This window comes from Nanorana parkeri, unplaced genomic scaffold, assembly GCF_000935625.1.
Source record: "Nanorana parkeri isolate BGI_ZX_2015 unplaced genomic scaffold, ASM93562v1 scaffold2864, whole genome shotgun sequence".
In the NCBI taxonomy this organism is placed as follows: domain Eukaryota; kingdom Metazoa; phylum Chordata; class Amphibia; order Anura; family Dicroglossidae; genus Nanorana; species Nanorana parkeri.
The window spans coordinates 82,620-93,382 of NW_017309132.1; the positions used below are offsets into that span (position 1 = coordinate 82,620).

The window sequence follows — 10,763 nt, forward strand, 5'->3', positions numbered from 1 at the left end:
CCGCCCCCTCCTGCCGCAATGGATTGCAAGGCACATCATGCCTGCGGTCCGATCCGGCCAAACTGATGCAAGCAACATTGTGATCGCACTGGACCGGACCGCAGGCATAATGTGCCTTGTGAACCCGTGCGGCCGATCGCATTGCGGCCGGAGGTTCCTCTTAGGGCCCGTCCACACCAGATGCAGTGCGTTCCGGCCCGATTCTGCCCCGCATTGCTGCCGACTCACTTTTTTGTGAGGCAGGAGGGGGCGTGGCAGGCCATTGAAGTGGATAGCACTGTAGCCCCTCCTGCCCCACAAAAAAGTGAGCCGGCAGCAATGCGGGGCAGAATCGGGCCGGAACGCACTGCATCTGGTGTGGACGGGCCCTAAGAGAAATCATTTCCTTCCCGCGGAGCAGGAGTTCTAAAATGGCGCTACGGGGGAGGGGCAGCATTAGAGACATCAGTTTGAAAGTTCCGGACATTCCGACAGCTAGACAGACATGACGCAACATACAGAAAGAAGGAGGAGCTGCTTGTGCCTTGCTGGTAGTAAAACTCGTCAGTCGAGTCTTTTTCAATCTCAGTGATAAATAAATAAGGGGCCCCTAGGCCGTAGCCGTGCGTGCGCATCAATGACATGAATTAGTATTGTGTAGCTCGCACCGGCAGCCGGCCAAAAGCGGAGTGCAAACTCTGAGCGAACAGAATGCATGGGCGTGACATCACCGGCATGGCGGCTCCACGTTTGTAAACAAAGCCCCCCACAAAGTGTCCCGTGCGTCAGAAGACTGCGAGATGGCTAAGTCTGAGCTTCCGGCAGCTTCCTGCTGGGGCCCGGCCTGGGAGTGCCGAGCCGCGGTGCTGTGTGGATGAGGCCGCGACTGGACTCGCAGTTCAGGTTCTGATAGCGGGAGGTGTCTGGAGGCGAGCGGCGGCACACTGATATGAAGCTGAATCCCCCCAGGCAGCAGGCAGGGCAGGACACCGTCTCTTCGTGGTCCAGGACTGAACTGGAGGAGGCATGCAAGGGAGCCATACTTCCACTCTCTGCTCCCTCGCACCCCAGGCCTGGCAAGCTACCCTCCCATAGGTTGCCCTCCAGCGAGCCCAGAGGGTGAGGATGCAGCAAGCCCACCCATCCGATGGGTTTGCTGCTGACTACATTGTTGTTGTCCGAAAGGCTTATCCTGTTGGGGACACCCGGTGGTTCCTGTTGCCACGTGCTTACGGGGGGAGAGGGGGAACGGGAAGACGAAGGTGTAGAAGACGATGAAGAGTGCGGAGGGGTTGGGCGAGCCGGAAGCGAGCCGTTGGCGCGCCCCTGCGACAGCCTCCTGCAGAAAGTGTTCTCTTCGGTGCTCTCCGGGCTGCTTGAACAATCCATGGGCTCGCCGATCTCCGGACGCTCAAACTCCGCATTGCCCCCCGCTATTGTCCCATTGGGTTTCCATTGCCGGTTCCAGTCTTTCGAACTCTCATGAGGCTTTGGGATCTCTGGACCTCCAGGTTTAATCCTTGCCCCGTGATGGTGGAGATTTGGGGAAACCGCTTTGCTCTCCCAGTCTGGAACACTGATGGTGCCCTCAGCCGGTCCCTTTCCCTCCTCACTACATGGGGGAGTCGTGTTTTTTGCTAACTGCTCACTGTTTGGATGTAGGGCTTTCCTTTCTGCGGCCTCCTCCTTCAAGTGGTCTACGAGCGCCCCACCAGTAGGTCTCAGTTCATGGCTACACGTGTTGGCGCTCGCATCCAATGTCCAGTCTTTATCGTGCAGAGATTCTCCGGTTCCAAGAGATTCAAGGTGACCCGGAGAAGTTAGACTTTGGGGCAGATCTTTGGGGGGAATCTCCGAAGAGTTTTGGAAATCCTGCTGTAAGAATCCATTGACTGTCCTATGGCCTCCATCTGTTTGTACAGAGTTGACATTACCGTCATGCCAAAGTTCACCGCTTTCCCCTTCACAGTGGAGGCCTCTCTGCACCGGGGTGGTGACGGGGCAAGGACTTCCTCTCCGCACAATCTCAGGAGAGGATGGAAGAGAGCGGCAGCGTCTCGGTCTGCCCAGCATCTCGGAAAAGTCACACTGGGCATCCACCATGGGCTCGGGGGTGATGGGACTGCTGGTCTGATACGTCAGTGGCGGTGGGAGGTCAAATGTCAATGAAATGACCGATCTGCTTGGGGTGTCGTAAAGCTTAATTCTTCCGCCCTTCAGGTCTTCTCTCTGCGAGAAGGGGTTAATGCGGGCGGGAGTGTCACGCAAGAGGTCATTGTACAGATCCTGAGAGCGCTGTAAGAGCGGCGGCTGAGGAGAGAACATGTCGGACTGGCTGCGGGACAAACGCTGATCGGAGGGCGATGGAAGATCCCAGGTCCGTTCCTGATTATCCGAGAGCATGGAAGGTCTCCTTCCTCCTAAAAAAACAAGAAAATGGACAAAAATGGCGGTCAATGCCCAAACTGCGACATACATTTCTGCTACAAATACAGATTCATCGAACAGTCATTGTCATACAAAGGACAAGAAGACATTAGACGTGTATGATGGGAAAAAAGGTTTCTCGTATTCGGAGTTCTTAAATCCTGTTCTAGGAGTCCGTTAAGGGACACAGGGATTCAGATACTTTTGGGTTATACACTCACCGGCCACTTTATTAGGCACACCTGTAAAATTGCTTGGTAACACAATTCGCTAAATCGGCCAATCACAGGGCAGCATCTCAATGCATTTAGGCCTCTAGACGTGGTGAAGACGACTTGCTGAAGTTCAAACCGAGCCTCAGAATGGGGAAGAAAGGGGATTTCAGTGACGTTGAACGCGGCGTGGTTGTTGGTGCCAGACGGGCTGATCCGAGTATTTCAAAAACTGCGGTTCTACTGGGATTATCACACAAACATCTCTCAGAGGAGAATGGCCAGAGGTCCGAGGAGAATGGCCAGAGGTCCGAGGAGAATGGCCAGAGGTCCGAGGAGAATGGCCAGAGGTCCGAGGAGAATGGCCAGAGGTCCGAGGAGAATGGCCAGAGGTCCGAGGAGAATGGCCAGAGGTCCGAGGAGAATGGCCAGAAGGAGAATGGCCAGAAGGAGAATGGCCAGAAGGAGAATGGCCAGAAGGAGAATGGCCAGAAGGAGAATGGCCAGAAGGAGAATGGCCAGACTGCTTTGAGATGATAGAAAGACAACAGTAACTCATATAACCCCTCATTACACCCGAGGTATGTAGAATACCATCTCTGAACGCACAACATGTCCAACCTTGAAGCAGATGGGCTACAGCAGCAGAAGACCACACCGGTTGCCACTCCTGTCAGCCAAGAACAGGAAACGTAGGCTACAATTCACACCGGATCATCAAAACTGGACAATGGAAGATTGGAAAAACATTGCCTGGTCCGACGAGTCTCCAATTCAGCTGCGACATTCGGATGGTCGGGTCAGAATTTGGCGTAAACAACATGAAAGCATGTATCCATCCTGCCTTGTATCAGCGGTTCAGGCTGGTGGTGTAATGGTGTGGGGGATATTTTCTTGGTACACTTTGGGCCCGTGATGCTATCATGTCACTATGGACCTTAGGGTTAGGAATGTTTCCAACACCTTGTTGGATCTATGCCATGGAGAATGAAGGCAAAAGGGGGTCCATCCCGGTACTAGCAAGGTGTACCTAATAAAGTGGCCGGTGAGTGAATATCCACCTAAAGAAAAATGTGGCCACTAGCAAAACTGAAAAAAGTTTGGCCAGCCCAGGAAAACCCGTCCTCTACCCAACAAGTCTCACAGGTCTATTCACTAAGGGGGAGGAGTTTGGAGAAGGCCAGAGAAGTAAACAATCTAGGACAACATCGCTGACCTGGAAAGATTCTCCAATTCAGCTCACTTTCCAGTTCAGCGATGTTGTCCTAGATCAGGGGTGCCCACTATTTTTCGTCTGGAGATCTACTTTTCAAATGACGAGCTCATTGAAATCTACCAACGAAAAAACACCTGCATTCAGGGGCGGGAGGGGGCGTGAGATACAGAGAAGCGGCGGGAGGAGAGGACATGGCGATCTACCAGTGATCGCTACGCGATCGACTGGTAGATCGCGATCGACCTTGTGGGCACCCCTGTCCTAGATTGTTCACTTCTCCAAACTCCTCCCCCTTTAGTGAATAGACCCCTCAGTTTATAGCAGTGCCAACAGCATGATTATAACGCAGGTGGCTTGGATCAGTGTCCCTCAATGGACTCCAAGAACAGAACTTAGGGACATATGAATGCAGATACTGTCGGGATCTCCAAAACCAGTCCAACTGAGTGGCGAGCGGCCAGAATCAAGCCCAACAAAACCGAGGACCTGTCTGAAGGACCAAAGCCCCAACATTGAAGCAGATGAGGCCGAGCCCCCTACCAGATAGTGGAACCTGCCAACAACCAGAAGGAGGAAACAGAAAATGAACCTGATGCAGAAGACCGGATAGAAAAGGTCATCAGAGGGGAATCACTCCATATGGAAGGCGACACTGAAACCAGAACCAAGAGACCCACAACCTCCATGAGGAATGGCGCAAGTCAAGGGGCCGCACTCTCCCTTATATTATTACTTATACTGTAAAGAAGAGGGATGGGAACAACCAATACTAATTGGATCCAGAGCCAGATATTAGGGGCGGAAGATTTCACCAGAGGTTGACCCAACCCTAAAGCCTAGGACTGATGCAGCCCATCCAAACTGACTGCCCCTTTAACAGGCTCCGGAGAAGTCCAATTCGTTCATCTACAGAATCAAACGAGGCGGCTTCTTGTAACTGATACTGCGAAAATCTCCACACTTACCGCTGCCCGGGGTCACCGACTCCGCCATCTCCTTCCGGCTTGTGCGTGGGGTCTTCATCACATCCATACTGTCCAGGATGTCCTCCAGCCGCTGACTCACCTCACAGAAGGACGGCCTGGAGTCAGCTGACATCTACGGATCAATGAGAAGAGAGTCAGTCACTTTCAGCTAGGGATACACCGATACTAGTATTGGTATCAGTGCCGATACCGAAAATTTGGGTGAGTACTCGCCCCGATCCCGATGCTCCAACACCTTCCCCGATACCAGAACTTCCTCTGACCGCCAGTGCCGTAGGAGGAACATGGAGCCAGCTTCCTGGCCAATCAGGAAGCCAGGCGGCAAGTAATGACCCGCCTCCCTTATTGGCCAGGAAGCCGGCTCCATGCTGATTGGCTGGAACACCGGCTTCCCAGCTAATCAGCACCGGGCCAGCCGAACTGCTGGCTCGATGCGGATTGCCCGGGAAGCCATCTTCCCAGCCAATCAGGAAGCCAGGAGGTGGGTCATTACTCGCCGCCTGGCTTCCTGATTGGCTGGAAATTTGGTTTCCCAGTCAAACATGGAGCCGGTTCCGAGGAAATCAGAAAGCCGGGTGGCATGTCATTACCCGTCCTCTGTCTTCCTGATTGCCTGGGAAGCCGGTGTTCTATCAAAGTCTGTGACTGCGTTAGAATGTGTGACCAGTGACGTGGTCACACATGTTAACGTGATTCCGCCCACTTTTTCGGCGGTGGTCTATGTGATCTGCAAAAACGTGAAGAATTGCTGCCGCATAGTGTGAATGTTCCCGTACAGTCCATGTTTCTTATCCTGTCCTGTAAGGAGCTACAATGACGTATCCGGTTACACCCCCCGAATATCATTCCACTTCTCTCCATGGACAATGGACATACCCAACAACAGTGGAAGGCCAGCTGGAGGAAGGCGGGGGGACAGTCTGGCTGCACCATGTCCCGAAACGACTTGATGTCCAGACCGAAATCCTGCGAGAGGAGACACGGGGAGATGAGAGAACAAATCAGCACAACACATGGACTCCACCTTGAATCTGACCCAATCCACCATTTACTGGGAAGAAAGGCGGGGCCGGAGCACTCCCTGAAGGGGAATGGGAACGGTTGGAAGGGAGTCTGGGGATCTCAGTACGGACCTGCAGGACGGGAGTCTGGGGATCTCAGTACGGACCTGCAGGACGGGAGTCTGGGGATCTCAGTACGGACCTGCAGGACGGGAGTCTGGTGACCTGTGCACGGACCTGCAGGACGGGAGTCGGGTGACCCGTGTACGGACCTGCAGGACGGGAGTCGGGTGACCCGTGTACGGACCTGCAGGACGGGAGTCGGGTGACCCGTGTACGGACCTGCAGGACGGGAGTCTGGTGACCCGTGTACGGACCTGCAGGACGGGAGTCTGAGGATCTCGGTACGGACCTGCAGGACGGGAGTCTGAGGATCTCGGTACGGACCTGCAGGACGGGAGTCTGGTGACCTGTGTACGGACCTGCAGGACGGGTGACCCGTGTACGGACCTGTCTGGTGACCCGTGTACGGACCTGCAGGACAGGAGTCTGAGGATCTCGGTACGGACCTGCAGGACGGGAGTCTGAGGATCTCGGTACGGACCTGCAGGACGGGAGTCTGGTGACCTGTGTACGGACCTGCAGGACGGGTGACCCGTGTACGGACCTGTCTGGTGACCCGGGGACGGACCTGCAGGACAGGAGTCTGAGGATCTCGGTACGGACCTGCAGGACGGGAGTCTGGTGACCCGTGCACAGACCTGCAGGACGGGAGTCTGGTGACCCGTGCACAGACCTGCAGGACGGGAGTCTGGGGATCTCGGTACGGACCTGCAGGACGGGAGTCTGGTGACCTGTGTGCGTGGCTCACCTCGGTGCGGGGAAGGTAGTCGGGATCGGCTGGAATCCGGGCGATGATCTCACACAAGATGATCCCGAAGGCGAAGACATCGGCCTGGAGGAGGAGGAGGAGGAGGAGGAGGGAGGCCGGTAAGTGGAGGTCACACTCAGCCGTTGGTTAGCAATGTGATACATAGAGGAAGATTACCTTCTCGTTGTAGAGGTCACCCCGCAGCACCTCGGGGGCCATCCAATATGGGGACCCAACCACAGAGAGCGGCTCCGTCTGACTGCAAGATAGAGACCGGGAACATGAGGGGAGGCCGCACAATATCACAGCATATAGAGGCCTACAGGCTCCTACAAGGGGGACCACCCCCCGAATCCGGCACCACTGCTACACCTGGGTGCTGGCCCATGCTGGCTTCTGACGTCATTCAGGGAATCCAATGATGAGACTCTCCAACCGTTTCCAGGTCACCCCAAAACTTCCACAACTACTACAGAGCCAAATGGAGGTGTCACCTGACCTGATAACCTAACCTACTGGAGGAAGTCTCACCATTGTGGGAGGAGCAGAGACACAAACTACTGGGAGGAAATCTCACCATTGTGGGAGGAGCGGAGACACAAACTACTGGAGGAAATCTCACCATTGTGGGAGGAGCAGAGACACAAACTACTGGAGGAAATCTCACATTTGTGGGAGGGGCGGAGACACAAACTACTGGGGCAAAATCTCACCATTGTGGGAGGGGCAGAGACACAAACTACTGGGGGAAAATCTCACCATTGTGAGAGGGGCAGAGACACACACTACTGGAGGAAATCTCACCATTGTGGGAGGAGCAGAGACAAAAACTACTGGAGGAAATCTCACCATTGTGGGAGGGGCAGAGACACAAACTAAGGCAGGAAATGCTCATGTATCATTATAAAGGGCATATTTATACCCAGCGTTAGGAAGGTTTGCTCAGCTCAGTAGAGTTCCCCTATACACTCCCTGCACAATGCCCCTTGTAATATAACCTCCCAGTACACGGGGACGTGGTGCGTGGAAGCCGCGCAGGGGTCAGTGACTCGGTGTTATTAAGCTCAGTAATTATTAATCGCAGATATTTGATCTGTGGACCCGAGTGCGACACCTCCTGCGTTGTGGCTGAACAGGGAGCGGCACCGTCCCCCAGCATAAGATTTAAAGGTGAACTCCGGGCACATGTATAGAAGACACAGAAGGCAGCTCATGGAATCGTTATGACATCCTGCAGTGCGAGTACTTGTATATGACCCGGTATCAGCCTCCTGCAGTCCCTGTACAGCAGAGCTCAGGCTGGAAGAGGGAGAAGCAGCTCATGGACAAAATCAGGTGTGCTGCAGAGCTCATGTGGTAACAAACGAGGGTGGGGCGACTCCACATATAATAACACATGTGCACAGGGTGAGCGGTTTATTAGAAGATGTGCAGCTCCCATACAAGTCAGCATGAGGTCACATGACCAGGGCTCTCACCTGCGGTCAGGTATCTTCTCAGCCAGTCCGAAATCTGCCACCACGGCTGTGTACCCGCTGTCGTCATATCGCACCAGGCAGTTCTAGGAGAGACAGGGAGACGTCACTATATACACAACAGCCGTGCCGGGCCACACATGAGCATGTCATCTCCATCCATCATCACATGTGACGAACCATGAACACACGAGACTCCTCCCCCAGGACAGGAAGTGGAGGTAAATCTCCCCAAGCAGGACACAGAAGGAACATTTTTTTACCTGATTGGGTATTTATAAAGTATAACGAGTGAGAGGGACCACGCTGTGCCTGCGCTCCCACCAATTACAGAAAATGCTGAGGAGGAGCTTCAAAGCTGTAAATATATACGCATGTGCCAGGCAAGCCCAGCATCTACCCCAGTACCAAGGAGAACACCATACAATCAAGCCCAGCATCTACTCTGGGTAGCACAGAGCGGGCCACACATTATACAACTGGACTGGATGGACTGCACATTCTTGATGTTTGGGGCACCATGGGACCAAAATGAATGATAAAAATTGGATGAGGTCACCCAGAGCTGTGATGGTGTTAGAGAAGTATGTCTACCCTGGTAAGGTGGGGGGATTACCTTGGAGGTGAGGTCCCGGTGGAAGGTGGGGGGGATAACTTGGAGGTGAGGTCCCGGTGGAAGACTCCCTTAGAGTGCAGATAGAGCAGACCGCGAGCGATGTCCAGACTCAGCTTCACCCGGACAGACCAGGACAGGGGGTCCGTACTCTGCAGTACCTGCTCCAGGTTCCCGCCATTGATGTACTACAAACACACAACGTCATGAGGACAGGTCTCCGTACAATGATCTCAGCACCAATCAGCATGCTGGGTGTACTCACCTCGGTCAGGGCATGAAGCTGCCCCTGCTGGACACAAACCCCCATAAACCTGAGAAAGAGACAGAGGAGTCAGCGAGGGAACCCCAACATGACACGAGACAAAATATCCCCCACACAGTGTATACATTATATATACACAGGACATCCACCCAACTTCGGCGACATGGAGGTATGTCTGCAATTATCTCTTACATGGGGGTACCCCCGTCTGAGGTTATTGGGGTAACAGTATATGGGGGTACACCTGCCTGATATTGGGATGACAGTATATGGGGGTACAGCCGACTGAGGATATTGGGGTGACAGTACATGGGGGTACACCTACCTGAGAATATTGGGGTGACAGTATATGGCGGTACACCTGCCTGATGATATTGGGATGGCAGTATATGGGGGTACACCCGACTGAGGATATTGGGGTGACAGTACATGGGGGTACACCTACCTGAGAATATTGGGGTGACAGAGCCGGTTCATCAGCTGGACCTCCCGCAGCATATTGGCGCGGTTACTCATCATCTTGTTCATCTTCAGCACCATGATCTGTCCCGACTGGCGATGGCGCACCTACAGAAAGAGCGACAAAGTGAGCGCACATCACCACTGACATCATCACATCACCACTGACATCATCACACCACCACTGACATCATCACATCACCACTGACATCATCACACCACCACTGACATCATCACATCACCACTGACATCATCACACCACCACTGACATCATCACATCACCACTGACATCATCACACCAGGTGTCCTGTACTATTCTCCGATGACATCATCACACCAGGTGTCCTGTGCTATTCTCCGATGACATCACATCAGGTGTCCTGTACTATTCTCCGATGACATCATCACACCAGATGCCCTATACCTTCAGGTCATGTCACACTGGGAACAGGAGCACAGCATGCATACATAATGAGCAGGTGGGGCTCCAGCCATGTATATGGTATAATGTCATCATACGCTGTATATCTGATGTATATTACACATTCTATACACCCCGATGTGGATGGCGGTGCGGTGACATTTGTCATCACCGCTCTGCCAGCTGCAGTAGAACATTCCTCAGATCCTTCGTACTGATGAAGATCTCCCGCCGTCCGCCCGTACCGAGGTCATTATGGGGAAAGGAGGTATATAGGAGGTATATAGCAGATCTACAGATAACGAGGACTATACTCAGTACTGTGCACTCGTTTTAGGCCGATGTGAAACAAAAATTCTGCAAAGTGAGAAAGTTTCAGAAATATTTTATTGTTTATTTTTACCAATTTACGAAATGAGTGAAAAGAAGCGAAATCCAAAATCAATCCTCGGTGTGAGCGCCCTTTGGCACAGTCAGGTATAACATTTGCACAGTCAGGGATTTGGTAGGGTTAGAATCCGGTATATGATGCACCAATTACACCGATCAGGTCTAATGATCATCGATTTCACACAATCATTACCCGACACAGAAACAGCCGTGTGGGAAGCTTAAAACTGGGCGAGGAAAAGTCCGACTCTGCTACTATGGTGAGGTTGTGGAAGACAGTTTCATGTCACAGGTCACACGGCAAGACTGAGCACAGCAACAAGACACAAGGTAGTTGTACTACATCAGCGAGGTCTCCCCCGGGCATAGATCTCACAGCAGGCCGGCGGAGGGTTCCAGAATGTGCCGTTGAAGCTCTTGTGAAGAAGCTCAAAGAAACGGGCAACGT

General features: G+C 53.2%; 1 protein-coding gene across 1 annotated transcript; it reads right to left on the bottom strand.

Annotated features, from left to right (window-relative positions):
• Positions 1-632: 632 nt before the first annotated feature.
• On the bottom strand, positions 633-9,608 carry LOC108802439 (dual specificity testis-specific protein kinase 1-like). Its single transcript, XM_018574293.1, has 10 exons — positions 9,491-9,608; positions 9,046-9,094; positions 8,823-8,968; position 8,762; positions 8,171-8,253; positions 6,870-6,951; positions 6,693-6,776; positions 5,697-5,786; positions 4,800-4,932; positions 633-2,399 (listed from the first exon to the last, which is right to left on the bottom strand). The coding sequence occupies exons 1-10, from the start codon at positions 9,583-9,585 to the stop codon at positions 784-786; spliced, it is 2,379 nt and encodes a 792-aa protein (XP_018429795.1). The 5' UTR covers positions 9,586-9,608; the 3' UTR covers positions 633-783.
• Between the last annotated feature and the right edge of the window lie 1,155 nt (positions 9,609-10,763).